Source organism: Rhamphochromis sp. 'chilingali' (assembly GCF_963969265.1).
Source record: "Rhamphochromis sp. 'chilingali' genome assembly, chromosome: 2".
NCBI classification, from domain to species: Eukaryota; Metazoa; Chordata; class Actinopteri; order Cichliformes; family Cichlidae; genus Rhamphochromis; species Rhamphochromis sp. 'chilingali'.
Window position 1 is genome coordinate 61,189,844 of NC_137930.1, and position 27,107 is coordinate 61,216,950.

At 42.8% G+C, this 27,107-nt stretch overlaps 1 protein-coding gene across 5 annotated transcripts in view; it reads right to left on the minus strand.

The window, feature by feature from the left end:
* Nucleotides 1–5,389: 5,389 nt before the first annotated feature.
* The window catches only part of LOC308392391 (genetic suppressor element 1-like), a 39,602-nt gene continuing 17,884 nt past the window's right edge, over nucleotides 5,390–27,107 (minus strand). For 3 of the 5 annotated variants that reach the window (XM_080875407.1, XM_080875410.1, XM_080875411.1), the window contains exons 2-16: nucleotides 23,247–23,426; nucleotides 21,748–21,947; nucleotides 18,255–18,421; nucleotides 17,963–18,163; nucleotides 17,090–17,245; nucleotides 15,958–16,247; nucleotides 14,847–15,150; nucleotides 14,125–14,732; nucleotides 13,891–14,003; nucleotides 13,509–13,788; nucleotides 11,591–11,704; nucleotides 11,108–11,494; nucleotides 10,595–10,894; nucleotides 8,870–8,973; nucleotides 5,390–8,733 (exon numbers count right to left, since the gene is read on the minus strand). In XM_080875407.1, coding sequence (XP_080731533.1) covers nucleotides 8,596–8,733; nucleotides 8,870–8,973; nucleotides 10,595–10,894; nucleotides 11,108–11,494; nucleotides 11,591–11,704; nucleotides 13,509–13,788; nucleotides 13,891–14,003; nucleotides 14,125–14,732; nucleotides 14,847–15,150; nucleotides 15,958–16,247; nucleotides 17,090–17,245; nucleotides 17,963–18,163; nucleotides 18,255–18,421; nucleotides 21,748–21,947; nucleotides 23,247–23,426 — 3,542 coding nt within the window. In that variant the 3' untranslated portion in view covers nucleotides 5,390–8,595. Of the gene's footprint in view, nucleotides 8,734–8,869; nucleotides 8,974–10,594; nucleotides 10,895–11,107; nucleotides 11,495–11,590; nucleotides 11,705–13,508; nucleotides 13,789–13,890; nucleotides 14,004–14,124; nucleotides 14,733–14,846; nucleotides 15,151–15,957; nucleotides 16,248–17,089; nucleotides 17,246–17,962; nucleotides 18,164–18,254; nucleotides 18,422–21,747; nucleotides 21,948–23,246; nucleotides 23,427–25,059; nucleotides 25,217–27,107 lie in introns of those variants that run through there. The other 2 variants (XM_080875409.1, XM_080875408.1) reach the window with 2 other exon arrangements.

The window sequence follows — 27,107 nt, forward strand, 5'->3', positions numbered from 1 at the left end:
TGGAGTCCCTGTGATGCGCTGAGCGGTTTTCACCACCTGCTGCAGTGCCTTGCGGTCAGCAATAGAGCAATTTATGTACCAGACTGTGACACATTTGGTCAGGATGCTCTGGGTGAGTTTTAGTCTTTGTGATTCACCCGTGTCTCCTTGTTTATTTGTCTTTTTCTGTTTGTCACGTGTTATCTCCTTGTCTATGTAGGTTCCCTTTGTGTCTCTCTCCTCTGTGTCCCTCTCCCTCTCTCGCTCCCTCTCGCTGTCTCTTGTGTAAGCTTGCGTGTCCCAGTTCATGTCTTTCCATGTTTCCTGTTTTATTTTGAAAGTCTTGTGTTTTCATGTTCAATTTGTTTAGTTTTACTTCCCCTGTGGCATCTTGTTTATTTGCGTTAGCTGTGTTTCCCCAGGTGTGTCCACTTCTCTCATTACCCTTCTGTGTATTTAAGTCCTCTGTTTCCTTCAGTTCAGTGTCGGTTTGTCTGTCCTGCTTCATGTCATGTCAGGTTTTAGGATTTTTTTCAAGTTACTGTTCATGACAACATTTTGACAACCACTAAATCACAGTGATTGCACAATAATTACTTAATAAAGTAAAACACCTTTCAGCTTTTTATTTATTTTAAAATATCACTTTCTGGAGACCTGGAATATAGATCGTCCTGAGTCTAAAGCATTTTGGGTCAGCTTCTGTTGTTTAAATGTATTACAGACAATAAATAAAATAGTCAAACCAAAAAGGTTCAGACATTATTCATAGTACATGTTTTTCATTTCCAAAAAATAATTTGTTACACAGTTAAGTGAGCTCAAACTAAACTTAGAGGATAGAAACAAAGTATATCAATCGTAATACCAATACCAACGTTATATACAATCAAAAGTTTAAGAACACTTGAAAAATGGCAAAAAATCATATTTTGCATGGTTGGAGCTTAACAAGGTTCCAAGTAGAGCTTCAATATGCAGCAAGAAGAAATGTGAGTGAGACAAAACATTCTTTTGAGCATGCAGTTTATTGAAAACAACGCTTAAACTGAAACAGGCTGTTTTATAGCTGATCGCAAGTTTAGGATCACATGCCTTTAAAAGGCCAAATCTGTGCAAAAATGTGGATTCATTGTCATTTTCTGTCAGGTATTCACACTGTCATGACGTTCTGATGGCAAAGGCAAAAAAAGTTTCCCTTTTGGAACGTGGTCAAGTTGTTGAACTGCAAAAGCAGGGTCTCTCGCAGTGTGCCATCACTGCTGAGGTGGGAGCAGTAAGACAGTCATTTGGAATTTCTTAAAAGGTCCTGAGGGTTATGGAACAAAAAAGTCAAGTGGAAGACCCCCAAAAATTTCACCATCCTCGTCTCCTTGAACACCACAGAACTGACCGTTTGGACTTTGCAAGAGTGCACCAAACACGGGTCATTGAAAGTTGGAAGAAAGTTTTATTCTCTGGTGAGAAAAAATTGAACCTTGAGGGTCCTGATGGTTTCCAACATTACTGGCAGGACAAGCAGATCCCACCTGAGATGTTTTCAACGCTCCACAGTGTAGGAGGCGGCATAATGGTCTGGGGTGCTTTTTCCTTCAGTGGAACAATGGAGCTTCAGGAGGTGCATGGGGGTCAAACGGCCACTGGCTATGTCCAGATGTTGTAGAGAGCATCCCTCATGACTGACGGCCCTTGTCTGTGTGGTAATGACTAGGTTACCACACCGGAAGCACTACACCTCTGCCAAAAAGAATATTTATCCAGGAAAATCTTAAAATGAAGTCTGAATGTCTGATGAATTTCTGAATAAATTAATTAGTTTTAAGGCATCCCCATCAGATCAACTTTGGATCAGTCCATGACTGTATAGTATGCAGAGCAACTTCAAAACCTTGTGGCATTAGCCCGGAGCGTGATCAGAGATACTGACCCTCAGAATGATCTCAGCACCCTCCGAGTCCGCTCCAAGAGCAATGAGATCATTGTTGTAACAGGTGAGTGTAAATTAGTTAGGGTTTGTTGACTTAATGATTATCTGTGATATGGATGTTGACTTTTGGCTCAGTTGTTTGCCTGCATTTCCATGGTTCATCTTATCTTTTATGTCTCTGCAGAGAACAACTATCTGGTGATAAGCTTCCAGAAGCTTTCTGAGCCAGATGTTTCCATGAGCAGGGAGGTAGGGGTGTTGGCTGTGTTGCAGCACCCCTTCCTTAGTGCATAAATAAATAAACGTGTTAAAATGTTTTAAATAATATTCCCATTATTATTAATCTAGGAAGTTTTAATAAATAAGTAATAATACTTAATATGTCTTTGCTCTTAATAGCCAAGCATCACGGTCAAATAATGTTACATATCTTAGATGCAGTTGGTTAGAAATAAAAAATTGCACTCAAACAAATCTATTTTTTGAAAGAACGAGCAGCAGATTGATGATCTCCATAGTCATGCTAATGGAGGCCGCAAACTCCTGGAATTGTCCCTCTGTGTATCAGTATTCTCAACCAAATCATTTTCCAACCTGCGGTCATTAAAAACATGGTAACGATTCATCACAATGACAAAGAGACTGAAACACATCTCTCCGTGATGTTTGTTCTCAATAGGATGAGATGTTATGTAGAGAAAAACAATCTAAGTCTGATGTTTTGTGGGCAATAGTTTGAATCCCCTTCTCATCTTAAAGAGAGTGATCTATTTTAGCCAGAAGTTCAAAAAAGTGTTCATAAGTTTTATAAAAGTAAAAGCAGTCATTTGCAGTGGGGAAATATTGTAGTATAATCAAAGTCCAGCTACCTACTTGACTAAAATTGCTTAGGTGTTCTCAAAAAATGCATGTGATATAGGAGTGGTGCAAGCTCTAAGTGTGAACTTGCATTAAATCATGCCTGATGATAGCAAAACTAAAAGTAATCATTTCTATCTTATGTGCACAGCTTTTAGTTTGGCTAAACCTGTCAAATAAATGTCAAGGCAGAAGTTTTCCTTCAGGCAAGAAATATAAAGCGACATATAACATAACAATTACTTTGTGCTTGTGTTTTGAAGTTGAAACATTTTTTTTCGAGATAAGAGAGAAGAATCGGTTTAGGATCACACTGCGCTGCAGAACACAGAAAATGTTTCTGTTTTTATGGATGTGAAATTGAATCGCATGTTATGGTCTTCACAGTCACTGCACGGAATGCAGTTAAATAATCTTTTGCTGATTTTGGAGCATCAGGTCATACAGCAGCTTCAAATGTGGTCATCAAAACCTCCCAATCGTGAAAAATCTTTTCAGGAAAATCTCGTGTTATTTTTTTTTTTTTAAATGAACTGAGATAGGGTTTGTTGACTTAATGCTTATCCACGGTATAGTATTTATTCCATACCATCTTATCTGAGCTGGAGACCACGTAGACCCTTTAAAAACAAAAACAAAAAAACAGAGACCAGAACTCATTTTTCAAAAACTGATGTCCCTTTAATTCTGGGACTAAAATATATATATATATGTATGACAAGTACATTACTGAGTACAGAATGGGAAATAGGTGCAATAAATGGAAATAGGCAGAAACATACAATTCTAAAAACCTTGAAAGTTAATATTTGGTAGGACCACCTTTATTCTCCAGCACAGCCTGTGTTTCTTTTGTAATTTCTTGAACCGATGTTCAGGAATAGCTCTCTGGGCTTCTTGAAGGACATTTAAAGGTCTTCTTTGGATGTTGGCTGCGTTTTGTTGCATTCTCTGTTGCAATGACGCCATACTGCTTTATTAATACTGAGGTCTGGGCTATGGGGAGGCCAATCCATGACTGATGTTCCACCGTGTTGTACAAATGGGTCACACTCACAGTTGTACACATTTCCTGATCTACTTCATACATATTGACGATTTGAGCCAACAATTTCAAATTTGGATTCATCACTTCATAAAACCTGTTGCCCCTGATTTTCAGTCTAGTTCTTGTGTAATTTGGCATCTCAGCCTTTTCTCATGATTTCCCTTCCTTGAGGCTGCCTTCTTGACAGCCACCTTTACAGTGAGACCATTTCAGATGGTCCGTGAACAGTAGATAGTAGATCGAGTCGAATCTCAGGTTCTGTGTCAGGTCATTGCTGGATTTTGTTTTCTATGGACATGACTTACAGATACCGTTCTTTTCTCCTTCATTTGTTTCAGTTTCATTTGCGTACTTCAGATTTGTTAATGACACACTACAGACCCTGATAAGATATGTCATGGTTTTGGCTAATAGCGCTCTGGAAATCACCTTGTTGATCAAACTTATCCTTGTTACTAGCAGCCTGTCACAAAAAATGCCAAAGTCCATACATTTAAAATTGGTTCCTTGATTAGTTATGTGTAAACATAACACTGATTCATCCCTTGAGTTAGGTGACTGGTGTAATAACTCATGGGCCAGTGTTAAGTGGTTGGTACAAGGACTAAATTAAAAGTGAGTGAAAAAGTAGCCAGTAATTAAAGCAAAACTTTGAAACACCTTTAGAAAGTCTAGTGAATTGTTGCTTGAGAGTACTTTAAAAGCATTAAAACAAAGTCCAGCTCTTTGGAAGCAAAATATGAATAAATGAGGGGAGTATCAAGACTTTTACACCGTACTAGATATCAGGGCTTTTTTTCCCCTGTGCAGACATGCCTTACACTAATGATTAAAAAGAAAAATCCAAACGGTATCCACTTCTGTCGTTTAAATCCCATACACTGAGGCAATAAAATATCAGGTGAAGAAATGACTAAGGGAGGGCATGCTGTCAGCAGCACATTAATGCGGACTATTTTTAAACCTAGCAATCACAGCAACTGAGAGTGCCTCCTTAAGTGCATGTTAAAGTCTGTTATTAAAACTTGGTAATGCTATCCTTTCAAATATAACCACCAGGTCCACAGGAGATGCTCGCTGTCTGAGAATTACAATGATTAAATCCATTCATAATAATTATGGAGGACACAATTTGTGTGCAAACTTTGAAGACCTCCAAAGGCTTGGGAGTTTTTGTTGCTGCTCTCAGTTTGTTTTGTTTTGTTTTTTGAGCTATGGAGGGTCAGACATAATGACATTTTGTACATTTTAATCAGCTATTCTGTGTAAGACCACTTGCTGAATAAATGCAAACACAGACCTCTGATAAATATTTCAGAGAAGTAAAAACTCAGATAACAGTGAGGAGTTTTTACAAGTATTTTAATGTAAATTTACACCCGAATTTACAGCAATATACCGTATGTTAATAAATAATTCATTGCCATTATACAGCCCAAATAATAAATTACATAACAACGGATTGAAGCAAATAGGCAAGATTTCACAGCAGGTTTGCAGAGACGGAAAAAGTGACGCAGGACGGTCAGGTGAACTGGAGGGGAGGGCGGGATTGCTACGGTGCTTGTGCTTGTAGATAGAAACTGAACAAGTGACATTATTTTTTGTCTTAAACAAAAAGAAGTCTCATCAAAATACCAGTGAAAGGTATAGTTTGTTATTCTGTCGCTTAGGTTATGCATAAAACAATAAATAATTATTACAGGTGTCTTTTTTTTAAATTAGTTTTGACATGAATTGGAATAGTGAACTAAATAGTTTGGCTTTTCTCTTCCTGAAAGTAGTTTTCAGTTGAAATTGGACAAAAACTGCGAGAAATCCTCGCTCAAGTGATGCAGAATCTGCATTTCAATGACTTATTTATCTCTCTAACATTTATGGTCATGTTAATGGCTTTGAGACACCCGGGTGTACCATCCAAAAAAAAAAAAATGGTACATGACTGACGTTTCTCCATCCACAGTGCACCTCTCAATCATTTGAGCGTCACCTAACACCGACTGTGCCAGTCTCCTTAAATTTCTAAACCTTTTCATTCTGACCAGCAGCAGTTTAAACAAAGCATATGGCTTCCCACGACAAATGGTTAAACCGATAAAGCATACAAAACTCTTCATCTATCACAAGTGACATTACCCATTAAAAAAATCTGACCTAAAAAAATGCCATTGATACCATTTGCTGTTATATAGACATTTTAGACGTTCCCTACGCTCCGTAGAGCTTTTACCAGCGACACACACCGCTTCATCTGTCAGATATATATAACTAAGCAACAACATACAATACAGAGGACGGTCAAGTTTCCCTCTGCTTACATTTCAAGTGCATCCTGTCAAGTTTAAGGCCTGAGGTGTGCTTGATTCCTTGACTCAATTTTTATTTTCTGAGGTCCAACTGGGTGATCATTGCACACCCGGATTACCTCATTGCTGCCCAGAGAAGCTACAGATATGTGCCTGCTGATACATTTATTTAGTGTAGACTGAAACATTTTAAATCCATATGAAAATATGACTGTACACTGGGCATACAGTCTTGTGAAGGAAAAAAAAAAAGCACACTCTCTTTCGAATCTAAGAATGAACATATTAGCACATAATAAATGATCTGGTCCTTACTGGGTTCTAACATTATTTAACTATAACCTCAGATAAGCATGCTGCATTACACCGTGTCATTATTAATTTCACCAAAAACTATAACAGAATTTCCAAGCAGTGCATGAAAAACTAAGCACACCCTCACTGCCTCTATAGCAATTAAGAGCAGCTAGGTGCTGGCTGATTGATTGACCATCAGCAAGTGTGAGAACCTCTATAAAAGCAGTTTTGGAAGTTTGCAGCTCAGGAGCATTCAGGTGTGTTTTAACAAAGTGCCAAGGAGATAAGACATCAGCAGTGATCTGAGAAGCAATTGTTTTAAAAGAGTTATGAGGCCATTTTCAATTTTTTTTAAGTGAAAGATTATTAACAAGTGGAATACATGCAAACCAGTTGCCAACATTCCCTGGAGTGGACGCCCCAGTAAATTTACCCCAAGGTCAAACGCTGCACTGCTCAGAGGAACTGCAAAAACCCAAGAGCTGCATCTCAGGCCTCATTCAGCATGTTAAATGTTAAAGTTAATGACAGTACAGTTAGAAAGAGACTGAACTAGTATGGCTTGTTTGGAAGGGTTGCCAGGAGAAAGCCTCTTCTCTCATGGCAGCATGGCTTAGGTTTGCAAAGTTGCATCTGAACAAATTACACGATTTTAGTGGAACAACTTGCAGAAATTAGGTCGTGCAGCAAGACAGTGGGCCTCATTCACAAACAGTGGTTACACACAAATCTGTGATTCATCGATATTTTAATATGCAAACTTGTTTGTAGTCTATAAAGAAATTTAGAAGTGCCCCTGGCCAAGTGTACAGAGAAATGTCTCAGAAAATGTAAACACCTGTCTTTAAATACTAATATTATTACTGCTCCTGCTACTACTACGAATAATAAAATCAGGATTATCAGAATTACAATTAAATAAATAAAAAATTGAAAAGGTGGAGGTCTTTTAATTTAAATGTATTCCAATATCCCTTTATCTCATCTTACATTAAATGTTCTTTTTTCATTAAAATGACTTCTGTCGTATCGCTGGATATGATTCCTTAAAATCCAGTGTCTTGGCACTTCTCCACAGATATTAGAAAAAGAAAGGATTGAGTTTCTCATCTTGGACAGATCAGCTGCTCCTCATTCTTCAGCTGTTTTCTTTTTTTTTTTATTTTATAGTCTGTTGTTCAAACTTGTTTCAGTTTCTTCAGTCAGACTTTTTCCTGCTTTCTTCCTTAGCACTGCAGGTCTTAACAACATCACCACAGCTGTCTCTACTTCGCTTTGAGGTCAATGCATTTACATATATAGAGAAATCGGGCTGTGGCAGTATGAAGATTGCAGAATCCTGTTGGATTCAGATTCAGTAACAAACGTGTGTTGGTAAAACAAAAAAGGGCGCTGGGCGCAATTTATGATTCCAACAACATTTTTTCATACACGCTTGTGTAACAAAAATTTACATAAATACTAGTGAATGAGGCCCAATGGCCCTGACAATGTCCAGACCTCAGCCTGTCTAAAAATCTGTGGCAGGACCTCGAGAGAGCCATGCATAAACAAATGCAAGAAAACCCCAGTGAACTGAAGCAACGCTGTAAAGTAGACTGAGCCAAAATTCTTCCACAATGATGTAAGAGACTGCTGCAGTCATACAGAAAATGTTTACTTCAAGTTATTGCTCCTAAAGGTGGTTCTTCAAGCACTGAACTGTGAGGTGTACTTAGTTCTGACACACTGCTGTTATTGTCCAACTGATATTGCATTTGAACTGTTAAGGACCAGATGATTTTTGTGATTATGTCCTGATAAGTAAAACCTTAGAACTGAAAGAGGTTGTACTCTCTTTTTCACATTGCTGTACTTGAAAGCCAACTCAAGTAGGAGTGGTTAGCGTTACTCTAACAACGATGCTGCCGTAGCTACGCAGTGTTGTTGAAATCCATGGGAAGAATCAGACCGTTTAAGCTCTACATGGACACCATGGATTACAGTTACTGTGATACAAATATAGCAGGTAGTAAGGTGTATCTGGGACCAGTCATGTGACAGAATTGACTGTCCAAAAAGGGTAACAAGACAACTGTTGGCTCCGTCGAGTGCTTCGAGTGAGGAGAGTGGCCCGGCTCCAGCCCGTTCTTGTTACTGTTCCTCCGCTGTCAGAGGCTTTGGAGAGTCTGTGTCAGAGGTCACCTCGGCGTGTGCCCGTTCACTTGGCCCCTGCCCCAGTGAATGTTCGGTAGAGTCAAACACCTCCTGAAGTGCTCGAGCTGGGCCTGCAGTCTCTCCCTCTCCTCTCTTACTTTCTGCCTCTGAGTCACCAGCTCCTAATAAACGAAGGATAGACACGGCTGTTATTACAGAAACCAAGGCTTTATGCACCAAGCTACATTGCTACAACAGGAGATGGCAACACTGGCACCAAAGAGTACACATACGTGGAAGACACAAAATGATGCTTACCCCCATAGTGATAGAGAGCTGCTCTGCAGTTCTGGTCAGATTGTAGTTCTGTGCTTCGAGTCTTTTACACTGACTGTGAAGGACTTGCCTCTCTATACTCCATTCTGTGAAGAGAAAACAGGCAGTTTCAGTTAATTATATTGCATTTTAACTTGTCTTTTACTCCAATTTTAGCCCCCCTGAGCTCACACACACACCAGTGTACCCGCTGAGCTATTTACTTTTGATTAGAGGTCTAAAAGATGTCTAAATTGTATGTAGCAGATGACGCTAACTCAGGGTTTAAATTTAGATTTAAAAAAACAAAACAAAAAACAACTTGAGTCTCTCTAAATCATGTTCGTCCATTGTTTCAGTGTCATTTCAATGCCTTTTCCTTCTGCATGTACAATTAGTCCATGCAACCTTTGCACTGTTATCACAGGGACATTATTTCAGAACCTGCTGATCTACTGGGATTTCCCCACACAACCATCTCTATGGTCTACAAAGAAAGGCCCAAAAAAGAGAAAATATCAGTGAGTGGCAGTTGTCTCTGGGTTGTCAGAGGTCACAGGACAATGGCCAGAATACTTCACGCTGACAGGAGAGCAGCAGTAACTCATTACAAACAAGGTAAAGGTAACACATCAGACCATGAAGCAGATGAGGTACAACAGCAGGTGCCAATACTGTCAGCTAACTACAGGGCCTCCTTTCACCCACTACCCAAGATACAAGATATAGTATCATTGCTGACCATGTCCATCCCTTTATGACCACAGTGTACCATCTTTTGGTGGCTGCTTTCAGTAGGACAACGCACCATGTCAAACATCTCAGATCATTTCAAACTGGTTTCTTAAATGTGACAGTAATTTCACTGTACTCAAATGGCCTCCGCAGTACTCAGATCTCAATCCAATAAAGCACCTTTGGGATGTCGGGGAGTATCTGCAGCAACTGAGTGATGCCATCATGTCAATGTGGAGCAAAATCTCTGAGGAATGTTTCCAGCACCTCATTGAATTTTTGCTAAAGGAAAATGGGGGTCCAACCCCTATAGCCCACTGCTCCGACCAATTAACAAAGAAATAAAAAAAAATCTGAATGTTTTTTAGCAAAATATATGAACATCAAGAGTAAATGTTACATATATGCAGTCATTTTTTGTAACTATAAATCATGTAATAAAGAATTGAACTGTTTGGGGTTAAATTTATTAATGTATGGTCTTACAATAGGGTTACAATATAAAGCAGATTTAGCACTATATAAATAAAACTGAACGGATCTATATTTATCCAGAAGACATAAAGCTCTCCAAGAAATCCATAGTGCTGCACATCTGCCAAGACATTTGATGTTTTTCATGTCTCAATTCACATCAACATTTTGTTCATATATTAAATTAACAACCTACAAAAAATTAACATGCAGGTTATAGGTGGTTGAGAACTCTTAAGTTTTAAAAGTCAAGAATTTCAAATTTGAGTCCCTGCATCTCCGGCTAATTCTTTTACTGTTCACTGATTTTTGACCCGACTTCTGAGATTAATCTCACACTCTTGCTGAAAACTATTTACATGCAAGTTGTATATGTAGGCATTTGCAGTGCACAACTTTTACAATTATGTATGCAACAAAATGTTTTTACATCATGTATATAAATAACTTTCTCTGTTTTCATCATATCACAGAAAAAGCGACTATTGGGGTAATGCATGTGCTATGTCACTGACTCACCGTCCACATACTCCTGGTAGGCCTCAAAAATAGCTTCAATGCCCTGCCACTTCCTTGGAACATCCTCCTCCTCCTCCTCCTCCTCTTCGTCCTCTTCCTGATCGGACTCTTCCTCATCCTCAGACAGGTTCTCCTGTGGGGCTAGAGTGTCCCGGTTGGCTACAGAAGAAGGGAAGTGATGGCCATTGATATGTGCACGCTGAGAGACATGGATGAGATTTGAACTTTTCAGCTGAGAGACGCTGTGAGGCTGCGAGGGATCGGCCTTCACGCCGGCCTCTGGGACACAGTTTGAGAGTCCTTAAGAAGAAGAGAGTGAGACAAAACAAACAAAAAGCAAAGTCAGTCCTTGTAGCTCTTTTTAACAGCTTGATGTGATTTTCACTTAACGTGATAGGAACTGGACTTTTGTTTACATTTTAAAGGCAGTGCAGTGCACACTGACACCACTAGGTGGCAAACCCCTAACATTAAAGAACAATCAGGTCATGCACCTATGGGAGCGTGGCTAACCTTTGTTCTGCAGTGTGCTGTGTGTGGACTGCAGCACAGCCTGATGGAAGTGCTGAGCGAAGGCCTCAGGGGTGAACCGCTCCAAGGGTCGATTCCGCCCATTCTGCACTTGACTGGGCTCCTTTTTCTGAGCAGCAGCAGCGCCAGTGCCAGCGCCGTTCTGGAGGCCCTGGCGCTTCCTGTTCGATTGTGTCTCCACGAATTCAACCTTTTCATGATGTGGGGCCAAGGGAGGAGGGAGCCGAGTCACCGTGGAGTCTACAGGTGGTTTGTGCGCGTCGTTATGAAGGTGTTTATGTTTGCTAAGATAGGGAGGGGAGGGGCTGGGAGAGTCTGGGTACAGGTGTCCATTTGACGGACACGGCAGAGGTGCTGAGAAGGAGTCACCTAAAAGAAAAGCAGAAGTTTTATTAAAGAGTTGTTTGCTGATTAATCGAGAGCGCATGCATTCATGTTTCCTGCGTTTGTCTGCGTGTGCCTCACCAGTGGAGGGAGCCGGAGGACTTCTGCACAGTGGTAAAGGATTATATCTGAGTGTGTCTAACGTCACAGTCTTCCTCTGAATGGCCTTCAGCAGCTCTTCTGTTCTCTCTTTATCTACAGAGAAAAAGACAGAATGAGAACACCCATCACTCATATTTTAAAAAAATATGTGTTAAAAAAAATGACTTGGCCGGGAACTAATGGGGAAGTGTCAGTAAATGGATGATCTGAGGGTAATGCCCAATTCAGAGAGGAAAAAAAATCAATTTAATGAAGTTCTTACCAGTTTCCCCCCCTCAACAGTCTCCAAATGTTTTCTTAAGGTCAGAATAGCGTACACTGAGTTTAGATTTTATGCCCCATTTCATCGACAACTAAATCTTACTGAAGCACTGGCCTTACAGAAAAGTCTTCAGAAAATGAAGAGGAAAAACTTTAAAAGAGAGTGCAAGTGAGCTGCTGATTATACAACAGTGTCCCTGCAAGCAAGTAATAATCATTTAACAACAGAGAGTTTACGCTGGTATTTGAAAATCCAATTTTCAGATTGTAGTTATGAGATTCTTTTTAACAGAGGGGTAAAATAAAATAAAAACACAGCCAGTGTGAAAAACAAAGAGCTCTAAGAATATTTAACACTTCTTAGGCAGTCTTTGCATAATAATATTTCTAACTTTTAATATAAAAACTTGAGAGAGCAATGGAAAATTTCTCATTCATTGCATTCTGCCATCAGAGAGGCATCTTATTGGTCCTCATTCATCCTGCAGCATGACAAGAACCCCAAACGTACAGCCAGAGTCACCATCTGTTTTCAGTGACTACTGCAGACGGTATGGACTTGTGGTCACCTTCATGTTATTTTTAAACCCCTAAGATTTTTGCATTGTACACCTTATACATGCCAATGCCACTTTCTTAGGACCAAGTTTTTCTGATTAATAACTGCTTTTGTAGCAAATCTGCTTCACGATTTCATACATTTTGCTCTTCTGCATACTATAGTTGCACTTTTTGTTGTTCCTGACATCAGCACTTCATTTTCAGGTCATTTTCACCCAAAGAACTAATGCTTACTGATATCTTATCTTTTTTGGACCAGTGTTTATAAACTGTAAAGATGGCTGTGTGGGGAAATCCCAGACGATCCTCAGATTCTGGAGTACCCTGACAACCATGCCTTGTTCAAGTCACTAAAATGAACGTTCTTCTCTTTCCGATGCTTAGTTTAAACTTCAGCAGGTCATCACGACCATGTCTACACGCCTAAATGCTCTAAGCCAGGGGTCCCCAATCCCAGTCCACGAGGGCCGGTGTCCCTGCAGGTTTTAGATGTGTCCTTGATCCATCACAGCTGATTTAAATGGATAAATTACCTCCTCAACATGTCTTAAAGTTCTCCAGGGGGCTGGTAATGAACTAATCATGTGATTCAAGTGTGTTGACCCAGGGTGAGATCTAAAACCTGCAGGGGCACTGGTCCTCGCGGACTGGGATTGCGGACCCCTGCTCTAAGCTAATGCCACGCGATTGGTTGATTTTCGTTAACAGGTAGTTTAATAGGTTTACCTGATATAGCAGCCACCCAAAAGTGTACTTGAAGATATTTTTCTACATATTTAGTTTTGCCAGTTTTTTCCATTATACATCTGCAGTTTATCCAGTTTCATAAAATAATGACCTTTTAAACAGATTTCACACATTCTGAAGCAGTACCATGTCTTTCCTGGATGTGGGCTCAAATCTACTCTTGCTGGACAAATCAGAAAATCCCACTCCAGCCTTCAGATTCTTCCTAACTTTATTTTCTTCTCACATGCTTCATTTTTTATCCCCTCCACGGGGAATCACCAGAGCAACTCTGAAGAAAGCAGAGTAGCACGTAGGATGTGTGTGTGGATACCAAAAAGGTTGTTACCTCTCCTCTGCTGTGGGCTGACGTGCGAGAGGTTGAACATAAGGAGGAAGTCTTTTTTCTTCTCCAGTTCGGGGGTGCAGTCCATCTGCTCGGCAGAGTACGGAGTAGTTAAGGGAGTTGTGGGTGTTGAAGATGAGCAGGCCTTTTTCTTGCCCTGCACAGCCGGAGGAGAGACGCTGCGCTCTTTCATCATCCTCCTCCTCTTCCTCCTCTTCTGAGCCAGAAGATCATCGCGATGGGTCAGCGTAGTAAGACCACACACACGCAGAAAATCCACTTTCTTTGGAGAAAGATCAATCAGACAAAAGGGGAAAAAAAACTCCCAAAAAACTTAATACAGTACCTGTGATGAATGCATATGTGACTGTGTGTGTTTTCGCACCTCTGAAGACGTGTCCAGCTTGAGTGGGGGCTGTTCTGTCACTCTTCTCAGATGAGCTTTCACCTCCTCCTCATCGCTCTCATCATATGACTCATCCAGGTCATAGTAATAACCTGGTAAAGGCAGAGCATTATTAAAACAATTGCAGGCCTGTGCATCAGTAATGACCTGATCTGCAGTTCCCTTTAGTCTTCCATCTCCACCTCCTGCTGCTTTCTGTTTTATTCCTCTCACCTCCTTCTTTGGCCTCTTTCCTCCTCTTCTCTTCCAGGTCGAGTTTGCTGAGCAGCCTGCGATGCTGCTGGAGAACCTCATCGTACACCATCATGCTGTCAGGCACCTGATGCGGTCGCTCCCTTACCGCTGGCGGAGAAGCAGCCTGGCACCGTCCCCCTAGGTCAGTGCAGGCTCCACTGGAGATAGACGGAGGCATAAAGGATCGCTGGTGGAGGTTATTGATGTGATGCCGGTGGTAGAGGCTCTGGATGGCTCTGTCCTGCTCACTCTTGTTCCAGCACTCCTGTAAACTTGCTCCCCTGAGTGAGGCGAACCTTTCTGGGCTTTTTGCCATCCTCCTGTTGCCCTCTTCCAGCCTCTCCCCCCATGCCGCAGGCGGTCTCTCGGCTCTGGTCAATCCCGGTGGCGGTCGACTCGGTGGCGTTGGGGCGTTTAGTTTTCTGCGGGAGTCTGCAGGTGCGTCAACAAGAGAAGCTGGGTTCCACAGTGTAGTGGCAGGGGCAGGAGGTTGATGAGGAGCTTTTGGGGAGATTAGCGGCGGTGGAGCGCCGAGGCAGGCTGCGACATCTTTGCTGCCTGGGTTGTGATAGACTGAACCGGTACTGCTTAGAGGAACAGAAAGAAACTTTTTTTATTCAAATTCTGGACCTAATAAAGAGTGCATGGTGTTTCAAAAGGGATACAAATTGTATTCAAAAGAAGAAGCAGCTAATTCTCACCGGCTGCCGTCTCTCCTCGGTTCCACCCCTTTCCCCGGTGACCTGAGGCCAAGCTCCCTGTCCTGTCCTTGTGCTCGCTGTTGTGTTAACCACGCCTCCTCGCTGGCTCTCTGACTCATCATGCTGGCGGAAAGAGCTCCATGGATCCCACCAACAGCACCAGCATGATGTTTCCCCAGGTGAGAAGGCAACAAGCTGGGCACTGGGTATGGCACAGAGCCCCTGGAGGAGTGAATGCTAGGCTGCAGAGGCTTAGGTGCTGAAAAACCTGGGTGTTCGGAGTCCTTGGATTTATCTGGAGAAACTGTGGAGTTATGGAAAGTGCATGTGTTATGTGCTACGCTGATATATCAGGATGTTTATTTACTTCAACAGCACAAAGTAACGGGCCTTTATTTGATGCAGTCTTTATTTCTAAGTCCTTCAGTTTGATAAGTATAACTGGACATATTAGTCCATTTTCCACTGCAGGAAGCCTTATTTTAGGATCTGCTCCCATTGCCCTTTTAAGTTATAGTATTACGTGCAGAATGTGTTCACAGAGGTTAAAAAAATGAGACAGACTGTGTGCAGAGCTGAGATTTTTAGCCAAAGAGCGAGAGCTTGAAGAGAGAATAAAATGTAAAGGTTTCAACCACAAGTGTGCTAATTTATATGTCAGTCTGCTTGTACTTTAAACAATTTACCGCATCCTTTGATAGTTTTATTTCAACAACTTGAGAAGTCAGCAAGTCATTAGAAATTCCCCTTTGGGGTATAAATGTTTCTAACAGATTTCATTGCAATCTGGCCAGTAGCTGTCAGGATATGTGGCTCAGGTCCAAAGTGTTGGGCAGACACTTTATTTAAGCAACACAAGTGTTAAAAATTTAAACTACTGCAGATCAAAACCAGCAGTGTTGTGAGCTTCTGTCTTCTTTCTCGATAATAATGAGTCATAATGAGTCAGCTATACTCAGAACAGACTACTTGGGTATTTTAACTGAAATTAAGTAAAAAATAAATAAATAAATAAATAAATAAATCAGTTTCTAAAACTCTGTATACATGCTTGAGCATGCACCTGCAGGCGAGCGCACATACATGTGCACGCGTGTTTGTGTGTAGGTACCCAGTCTGTTCGGGGTCAGCCTTTCTCCTGGCCTGGCCCTGTCCTCCGGTGGTGCCCTCCGAGCATGCAGCTCAGCCAGGTAGTGGCCCTCCGCCGCTCTGACCATCTGCTGCTGTCTCTCCCTCTGCCTCTCCTTCTGTCTTTCCAGCTCTCTCTCACGCTCCCTCTCCTCCTCTCGCTCCCTCTCTCTTTCCCGCTCTCGTTCCAGCCCGGCCTCTCGCTCTCTCTCTTTCTCTCGTTCACGCTCTTGTTCTCTCTCTCGCTGGCGGAGCTCGTTCTCCATCTGTAGCCTGTGGGGGAGGTTGACAAGTATGCGTACACACAGACACAGACACACACACACAAAAAGGGAGAAGGTGAGAGATGCAACACCCAACATGAGGCAGATATTAACCACACACTGGTGAACCTCGCACAAACATTTCTACTAAAACATACACACACACACACACGCAGCTGCAGAAGAACACACACACACACACACACACACACACACACACACACACACACACACACACACACACACACTCTCCATTTACCACGAGGAAAATAATCCATACACAGCATGACTGAGCAAGAGCAGATGAACACTTAATAGGTATCCACAGGAAAATGACACACACACACACACACACACACACACACACACACACACACACACACACACACACACACACACACACACAAGCAATCAATAGCACACAAACAAACCTACAAGATATGCAGGAGCCATTACAGAACCAGATGATGAATGCCATCCATTTCAAACACAAACATTTCCCCTGTGCATTATGCCACAGGAAAACAATGAGTATTGTCAAACTGAGAAAGCAGCTCAAAGTGCTGAAAGAAAATAGAGACACACAGAGGGACTTAAAAAATAAAAAAATACTTTGTTATGTGTGTGCGATTTTATGTAAGCGCTGGCTTGCATATGCATGTCTGTGGGCGTACAGTGTGTGTGAAGGGCAGTGTGTGTGTGATAAGTGTATAGGAGGCACTGTGGGGTGTGTGCTAAAAATATCACACAGTCAGCAACCTGTGCCTACCCTGCAGAGAGATTACACAGCTCTGCAGACAGTGAAGAAAGAAAGAAAGAAAGAAGGAAAGGAAGAAAGAAACAAAGTGCTACCTCTCAGATAAGGCTGTGTGGTTTAGGTCTGCAGGGTAGCGGCCTCCAGGCAGGTGTAAGTGGAGGGCAGAGGGGTGCAGTGGAGGGAAGGCACCCCCTGCAGGCACAGAGTAGAACTGTGATCGCAGTGCAGAAAGACACAGAGACTCCTCCATCCTGTGGCAGAAAAAAAATCAAAAAATGAGTCAGAATATATCTGCCACCGAGGAGCTGATGGTTATCTGATAAGTGAGTGCAGAATAGATTAAAGGATGTAGTTTTTTTTTTTTTATTCTTAACATTTTGACTTTTATTTGACAGGACTGTGCAGAAGAAGCAGTAAAAGCATGGAGAGAATAGAGGTCGGAACCCAGGCCCCTGCAGCAAGGACTTTAGCTTTTTGTTATGGGGCGCCACCTCAACCCGGTGAGCTATAGTGGACACTGCACACTTCCTGCTTTATTCCAGCATGCTATATAAAAAGACTGTAAATAAAAATTGGAATAGCCACAATGATAATGCCTACTGGTTAGTAAAGTGAATTCAGCATCGTGTTTTAAAACCAGAGGAGAAGATTGGGTTGAGAAAACGAGGAATATTGCAGTCCCAAAGCTAGATTGATAACTTGTCAATTGCACTGTAACACACACCCTGCTATTTAGATTACTTACAAAATGATCATCATGTTGTATCCATTAAGACTAGTGATTATGCTATAGACTAATCAGAAAAGATTAAGTGAAGTCATCAATTTGGGGAGCCCCTGACTCCAGCTACATTTCTCATTGAAACCCAAGGAGCCCCCTGGTGGCTATAAAGAAGAATGCAGATTACTGCTATACACAGGCATTAACCTAAAAAAAGATAAATGGCAGCTGTGTGGGTTTCTGTTACCTCGGTAAGGACAGAGGGTGGTGCAAGTAGGCTGGATGATAGTAAGCGGCGACGGCGGCGTGGGCTGCAGCGGCCGGGTCGAGGCTCAGGGGCAGAGAGCTCAGACGGAGGTCATCTGAGGTGGCGAACGGCCGGAGTGCTCTCAGGTACTCCTCTGGAACGGCACCTGAGGGCACTACGGGGTGCATCTGCCCCGGCAAACTGCAGAACATATTCAGAGGATAATTTTAAGAATGAATTCTGCACGCAGACTTTTCTGCACAGCTACGCAGTATGCACGTGCCACACTTACCTAATGCTCTGCATTCGGGGGTCTTGCATGATGCTGCTTGGTGTGAGGCCAAAGGAGTGAGCCAGGGGGTGAGGTGAAGAGATGGGAGGAGTCCTCTTATCCTGCTGTGGCTGGGGGTTCTCAGCTCCCACCCGCTCCCTGCTGAGACCCTGAACACTCGGCTCCACCTGACAAAGACATACAGAAAGTGTGAGAGCAGACTTTACTATGTCTATTGGTGTGATTTTTATTTTTCCAGTGTGTGTCTGTGTGAGTGTGCACGCGCTACATTCAAACAGAGTAGAGGAGTTCTGGAAAAAGACGAGTGAGAAATAAGATGGAGTGATTGCGTAAAAACCTCTGAGCTGCAGCCAGAGGCTCAGCGGAGTGGAAAAGTGGGTCTGATATGTCATAACAGGTCAAGATCAAAGTGGAAAGATGATCCCAATATCTAGCCAACTGCTCCATCCTTCATCACCCACTCCCTCTCTGAGCTTCTCACTCAGATGATTTGGCCACCACAACACTGCATTTGATCCTCGATTGCTCAAAATCACCACCATGACCAAATAGGCCTTTTTTTTGCCAAACCTGCATATAAACACGCATTAAGAAACAAGTACCCCATGCCTGTATCCAAGGCTCTCTCCCACTTTGTCTGGTATGTCATGCGGCATTGTTCTTCATTCTGTTCAAACCAAGCAGCGCTCAAGGATCTGAGAAATGAAGCCAATACTGAAGTAGTCTAGTAGCTGCAATTCACCAAATGGCCACTTGAGGTTGGCTCCAAACCATAGACAGTGTAAGAGATGGATGTAGCTTCTCTGATGTCGCCCACTGGTTTCTAAAGTCCTGTTTCAGAACCTCGAGTGGAGGGTTTCTGCTTCACCAGGGCGGGTCTGACTGTGAAACTGCACGGTCCTTGTTTAAGGACCTGTGATTCACAATTAGTTAGTGAATGATTGCGCAGTCTTATCCCAATCTGCTAGGACTCTGTGGTGGTGAGGGGAAGGAGACTAGACAAAAGACACTGTGGAAGAGATCCAGAGATTAATAATAAAGGATGATTAAATGCAGAGTGGTGTATAAGCACAGAGACAAAAGTGTGAGTGATCCAGCTGTAACTATAAGCTTTATAAAAAATGAAAGTTTTAAGCCCAATCTCAAAAGTAAGAGGGCATTTGTCTCCCACGTCTAAACTGGGAGCTGGCTCCATAGAAGAGAGGCCTGAAATCTGACGGCTCTGCCTCCCATTCTACTTTTAAATATCTTAGGAACTACAAGTCAGCCTGCAGACTAAAAGCAAAGTGCTCCATTGAGGTAATATGGAACAGATAATCCTGAATTTTAAAATAAATTTAAAACAAACTTAATGTTTTGTTCAGCATGACCCAAAACTTGTGGTTAAGCTCATAATCTTAGCAGCAAAGTGTTTACAGAGGTCAAGACAGGGACTGGTTTTTTCCTTTGATTTCTGTAGGACTGATGTCTCTTTGCAAACACAGCTATCGCCATCTGGTGGCATCCATGGTTTATACTGTTTGTGCTCCAAAAGGAAGTCAGTCTTTACAGTCTTTATATAATTTCCATACTAAAATGCAGCAGGCAAACGTGTTTGCAGCCTGCTATAAGAAAAAGGTGTGGTCACTGCAGCCAGCTGTACTGAGCTGAACTGATCTTCTGTGTTCTAAACTTTAATGTTTATGTTTTATGCTTAGCACTTACTAGTAGGCATCAATATATGTGTTGCACTTATAGAGTTTCTACTGTAGCTTGTAAACATTAGCTGCCAAATATCACTTCTAGCTCCAAAAATCACGAAACTCTTCTATAATGAAGACTCCAAAACTAATATTGGCGAATTAATCCATGACTTTACGTTTATTCCCATTTTCATATACAGTCTATGCTCCAAACTGTAAGGCAAAAAAAGAAAATGAAAAGACTCATAGTCTACAGCAGTGATTAAGCTGATCTAACCGTTTGTTTGCATGCTTGCAGTTAGCGATTAACAGATATTAAAACAAAGTAAAACCAGGAATTGAAAATGAAAAAGTGCTGCGATATTTTTTGGTGTGACGGAGCCACCGACTCACTAACCAACCAACCAAGAAGCCAACAGACCACCAGACACTGATTCTAAATAAGAAACAGCTGCCTGGAACCGTTTAGCAAAGTATGTTAATGAGAAAAAGACATACATTTACACTAATGTGTCATATCTTGTTGCTACAGCAACAGACAGCAGTACAGGTCAGGCTGACCACAGACAAACCACAAACAAATGACCTCTCTCAGCAACACCCAATCTGCTACCTTAGTTTAGTACAACACTTGATTTGCAGTATAATACTCGTGTTTTGAATACGTTTGAATAGTTTTGTATATGCCACTCATGGAAAGCAGATTCAAACCAGGGATGAAGCAGCTTTCCTTTGCCATCTCCCAGAAATCCTCACTAGGTCAAAACGAGACAGGGAGGCAACACATGGACGGTCTGGAGAGCAGCCATCGCATTCCTTGACCTCTGACCTCGCAGACAGCCAATGGCCTTCACAGACCCGGCAATAAAACACACGCAGTCTGCTTCCTTTGGTTAAACGGTCCTTTGCTCTGTCCGCACAGTACGGACAAACACTGAATTAACACACAGCTCTGCTCTCCCGCTCATTCTTACACTCCCTCCCTTCCTTTCTTAACATCCTATTCTCCATTTTTTTCCCTGCCTCCCTCCCTCCTCGATTCTCTCTGAATGTCTGAATAAGAGCCACAGGCAGGCTGGGCCACAGAGTGGTCTTTGTGAAGGGGGAGAAAGGCAGCTCTGATCCAGGGGGAAGTGGCTACTGTGGGGGCTAACCTCTGCATTGTTTGAGGGGCCTGGTTACTTGCCACAGCTTAAATTCACACACACACACACACACACACACACACACACACACACACACACACACGCACACACACACACACACACGCGCAGGTCCCCCTTCACATCCTAAGCCTTTTGTGGTGAAGGGTCAAGTACACACACGCACACAATCTGCAGGAAGCTGAAGACAAAAAGTGCCAGTCTCTGCAGCCTCCACTGTGTGCGTATTTTTTAGACAAACACTTAATGTGTTGCTGAAAAAGACGCAGAACAGCAAGGAAGAGGGTGGCTGGAAGCATGAAAATGAAAGCGTAAGACAACAGAGAAAGGCAGGATGGGGTAAATGAAGAAAGCAACGCTTGGACGGCTGGTTTTGACAGTTGGATGTTGATAAGCACTGGGACTATTTCTTTAATGGAGGGAGCAGCAGCAGCAGCAGGACAGATAAAGGAGACTGAGAGCGACAGACCACTCATCTGTACTGAGAGAACACGAGAGAGAGACAAGGAAGGGCCGAGAGAAAAGAGGAGACCGGCGTGACAGGGGAACAAAAGGTACAGATGCACAGAGAGAAAACAGCAGACATTTTGTCTCAGACTGGCGCGAAACACCCAGAGGTGTGACAGCGTGATGAATGACACGTCTTACCTGTCTTCCGTCGGCCCTCCACAGGCCGTTGCTTGTCTTTGTGGGGGCAATGGTGACTACTGGAGGTGTGCTGGGGACACTGCGGCCCCTGTTCTGGCCCAGGAGGGGCCCTAAAGAGCCCCGCTTAGGGGTGGTAACCGGCGAGCTGTGGCTGGTGGCCGGGGAAGAGACGGGAGACGATTCACTGCTGAGGGCAGAACCTGAGGAAGGGAGAGAAAGAGGAATGAATGACAGCAAACAGCATCTGATCAGATTAAAAAGATTTCACGATCAAATAATCTCCCCGTGGCACATAACTTTTTCAATTTTTTTGTCAACGTGACGAACTAAACACTGTTTCAGTCATTTTTGATAAAAAGCTTTCAAAAAAATGTGACAGAAACAAAGGAAAGTGTAATAATGATACCGGAAGGAAAAGGGTACGAGATGAAAGTAGGTGTGTGACACGCACCAAAAAAAAAAAAACTGCTGTAAAAAGAGCGAAGGAAGCATGTCATAAATGACTGTGTTAAAAAGAGGCTGGGGTGTGACACCAAAGGGGAGGTGTGATAAAGGGAGTATGTGCGTGCTCCGTAACATTCACTCTCGGAAACAAGCAGGAAATAATGAGACAGAGAAGGTAGGAACCAATGAGTTCATGTAGAGCTGCAGGTAGAGAAAATGAGATAGTGATGGAGAGTCGGGGACACAGAAAGAGAGAGAGAAGGGGAGAGGGAGCTTGTTATAATTGGCTGTAATTAGATTCTCATTATTAGGAGATGAATGGAAACGAAGGAAGGAAGAGACAGAGAGGGAGAGGTCAGGATAGGTCAGCTCTTATCCAGCACCTTCATTAGGACAGCAGTGAGCTGAGTGAGGACACACACACACACACACACACACACAACCAAATAGCTACCAGGCAGCCAAACATTTCACAATAATTCACAAAATACAACCATACTCTGAAAGGATCTACTTTCACTTTTACTGGCACTGTGTTTCAATACGCTGTCCAATTTTCATTCATTAACATTGTGTTCCTGTCTTCAAGAAACCGCTTTTTTCTCCCCCATTACATAAAAGATTGATACCGCCGTCGTGTCTGTAGTCTAAATACGAAGCTATAGCAGTCAGTTAGCTTAGCTTAACATAATAACTGGAAGAATAAGGACAGAGCTTTCCTAGCTCTGTCCAGAGGCAACAAATTAAAATCTACCATCAACCGTAAGATTACCCACTCTCCTACGCCCTGCTAAAGTGTCCGTGTGCAAACAAAGATTCCCATTTCTCCATGCAAAAGCTGAAGTATTCCACAGAGGAGAGAGAAACAAGGAAAGTCAACAGGATTTTGTACAAACCTGACACCAGCAGTAAAGGTTGGACTGGGTGTGACACACAAAGAGGAGTCTGTTTGTGTGTTTGTGTGTGTGTGTGCTCAAAAATACGTTAGCTCTCCAGGGCTTGAGGCAGCTGGAGCTGTGTTTGGGTGTGTGCAGGGTGGTTAAACCAGTGCTCACCTCTGGGGTCCTCTGCCTGTTTGGCCAGTTTACGAAGGGCAGCAGCGAATCCAGAGTTTGCAGACTGGGCAACTGCGTTCCCATTGGTTAGTGGACTGAGGGGACTGACTGTAGCCGTGGTGCGACTCGCCGTGGAGATCATTCCTAATGATGGTGACTTATTGGACTCATGGTTCATACCTGGCGAGAGCAGAAAGAAAAGATGCGAGGAACTTTATTATTGATTTGATTAAGCGAAGGCCTCGCTCAGCGTTGCACTCGGCTAACTTCCTGCCTAAAAAAAGATTTCTGAACACAGCTGGTACCAGAGTCATTCTGAATCAACAAAACTCAACTGACAAGTGTGTGTTTGTGTGTGTCTGGGGATGATAGTGAGTGCATACGTGGGGGTCAGCTCCACTAGAGACAGTGTGGAGGCAGGAGAGCGGTGACCCTAATAGCAAATCACACACATGAGTGCACACATGTCCGTTTCCTCAAGGGAGCCACCCAACACATCTTAAGACCGCAGGGGCGTCTACACACAAACCACACTGCGCTTTTACACCCTTGTGGAGCATGCAATCATGTACACACATACATGCAGAAAACAGAAACACACACAGAGCGTCCATCGATCTACTGGACAGAGAACACACTGAGAACAAACACAAGTAAGGTAACCTTTGTCTTCACCCTCTACCCTCTTACTGACCCACTAATGTTAATTACAGCTGGAATTAGCCAGCACCCCTCCACCCACCCTGGCTGCTACAGCACTGACCTCATTAGCACCACAACACACAATCACACGAACACCTTTAGAACACTCACACAGACACATAAAACCACAAAAAGAGCAAACAAAAGGGCCAGAGCAGTAAACACACTCATGAAAAATTCAACGCGCCGCTCGTCACACTGACAACTTTGATAAAGTGGAAGAATAAAGTAAACGGTGGATTTCAGAGCTTGGAAATCTCAGACTTACAGATTCCAAAACAGGGAAAACAGCAGAGTGATTAAAAAAGTATGTAGGAGCATTAAAACAGATTTAAACTCGGTTAAGATTGAAAGAGATAATTAAAAAAAAAAAAAAAAAAAAAAAACGAGAGCTGGTTAGAGGTTAACTCTAGGTAGGTTTCCTTTGCACATGCTCCCAAACATAGAAGCCTAGATTAGAGAGAAATGTGCCGTTTCAGGTTTTATGACCCTGCAAGCTGACAAAAAGCTAGACAGTGTGTGATGCATACAACTGACATGCATGTAGCTTCTGACATGCCACGCTCTTATCTAACAGAACCTGTTTCTATACAGTCCTTCCTCCTAATTTCTTCATGTCTGCGGTCACACATGTATTTACACATCTTAAAGAAAATTGAACTTGAAACTGTGAATCAGATAGACAGAAAGGGAACGAGAGAGATGAAGAGAGCAAAAGCTCAGATCCTGACAGGCTGTGTGTGTGTCTACATCTCTGTCCCTGCTGAGCCCAGCAGTCAAGGGAGAGATGATAAGACAGTTTCTATCGACTCCTTCTCTCCCTCCCTCTCCCCTCTACTCGTCCACTCTTTCCTCCCCCTCTTTCTCTCCACTCTTTCCTCCCCATCTCTCCCTCTCTTTCTCTCCACTCTTTCCCGTTTATCTCAGCACACTGGAGCTTATTTAACAAAAGCCAACACACATAATCTCCTCTCTGTCTCTTGCTTTCTTTCTTCCTTCTTTCTACAATCTTTTCTTACACCCTCTGATATTTATCCATGTCGTTCACAAACACAGAGACACGCGGGCTGCCGTGTGCATATGCGCATAATTCAATCATGCAAGCACTCACCCTGCCGCTCACTGTTCTCCTCCTGCTTGTCGTCTTTCTGCTCCTATGAGAGTCTCTTTCACTCTCTCCCCTCTCAGCCTTGCAGCTGCTACATGGTCACGTGACCTCTTTTCTATCCACTTCCCACCTCCTCCACCTCTTCCTCCTCCTCCTTCTCGCCATCTACTGCCCCCCTCCCTCTCCAGCCTACCTTTTACTCCTCTCTTCTCTCACTTTTTGTATCCATTTTCTCTCCTCAGACGCACCCTCCACCCCCCCACCAACCAACCCGACCCTCTCTCCTCCTCAGACAGCGCTTTCTGTCGTTTTCTTTCCTCTCTTCATTCTTCAGCCTTCCTCCTTTTGGCTAGCACTCATGGGAGGGTGGCGTGGTGACTGGAAGGGGATGAGTACGAGGAGGGAGGGAGGGTGCAGGGTGATGAAGGGGAGGGTGTGTGATTTGAGCTCTGTGTGTGTGTGTGAGGTACAGGGTAGTGTTAACCCTCCATCCATCACTCTGTCTCTCTGTTAGTCAGTCCTGTCTGCTCTGGGATGCAGGAGGTTATGTGGTGGGGTTTACAGTGACCTTTAACCCTTCACCTCTGACCACTGCTGCTCCTGACAGCGGGAGGGCTGACATATGAAACACACAACAGCCCTAAATACAAATTAAGGCTTTTTTTTTAACTCCCTCTAGAAATCTTTTTTTTTTTTTTTAAAAAAACAGGACAGATTGAGTAAACATGACTAAAAGGCGCCGTGAGGCTCTATTGCTCACTGCATCAGAAAACAGCTGGGTGTAAGAAGAGGAAGAAGAAGAAATGGAGAAACAACCTTAGGCAGGAAAATGGGAATTTTTGCCTGAGGATGGTGCTATACGAAAGACCATATTATTATCAGCAAACAATAGGCCTCACCCTGTGTGCGCTGTCCATTTCAGATAACCACGCAGATTCATTTAAAAGAATAGAGTGTGTTTGCGAACAAGATTATCATTACAGTTATGACACACACGCTGATATCAAGCAAACATGTTGACATCACATTAAAAATAAACATATTAGCAAGGCTCAAATCCACTGGCTGTCAGCTTTTCTGTGTGGAGTTTGCATGTTTTCTCCAGGTGCCTCCAACGCCCAAAGACCTGCATGTTGGGTTAACTGGTGATTCTGAGTCGGCCGCATGTGTGAATGGGCTTGGCTACAGCACCCCCCACAGTTATGCATATCTACTCCTAATGATCACTGTTAAGCCTGTCGTGAAATAATAGGGATAATATGCAGGTCTTTAAACCATCCTCTCTTTAATTAAGCCAACTTTCTTCTCATTGGCTGCCCCTCATAAACAGAAGGTTTGAACAGCAGGTGGGTGGGACTACTGTACTGGCAGATGACCATATTAGGGATATCTGCTCTCATTGACATCATACTGAGGGAAAACTAGAAAAAAAGCTTGAACAAAGCACTTAGGGTGGCCTGAACTTTCGGTTATTACTAGAAGCTTTGGTTATGTTTTAAATGAGAATCGACCACTGGAACATATAATAGGCAAATAATAAGAAAAAGCACAATAGGTGAACTTGAAAAAAAAATCCTGTTGTTACAGTTGCTACTTGCTCAGAGTCTGTGTATTTGGGCTCAACTGTGAGCTTAGTACAGTAGACATGACGCTACTGATAGCATGTAATTTACACAATTTTACAACAGCAAGTTGCACCACGCAGATTGTAAAATGCACTTTTTTACTCAATCCTTTCTTGAGCTTTAGAGATAGATAAATGCACCCTCTGTACAACATTTCTTTGCAGTGCACTTAGTTTTCAGCGTTGACCTAAGTGACCAGCGATGCCTCAGCTCCTAAGAAACCCTGTCGAAAAGCAGAAACTAGCAGGACTTCCCCACAGCTGCCAAAATGGAAACTGCACGAAATTCATCTGCACACAAACACACCTACATACAGAATCCCACCCTGCTCAGCATGATGCAAGAGATATCAGACATGTTGAGGCCTGCGTCTTTAACACCTTTACCCTGCCCCTCTCTTCCACTTTTACTCTTTCTCTCTCTCTC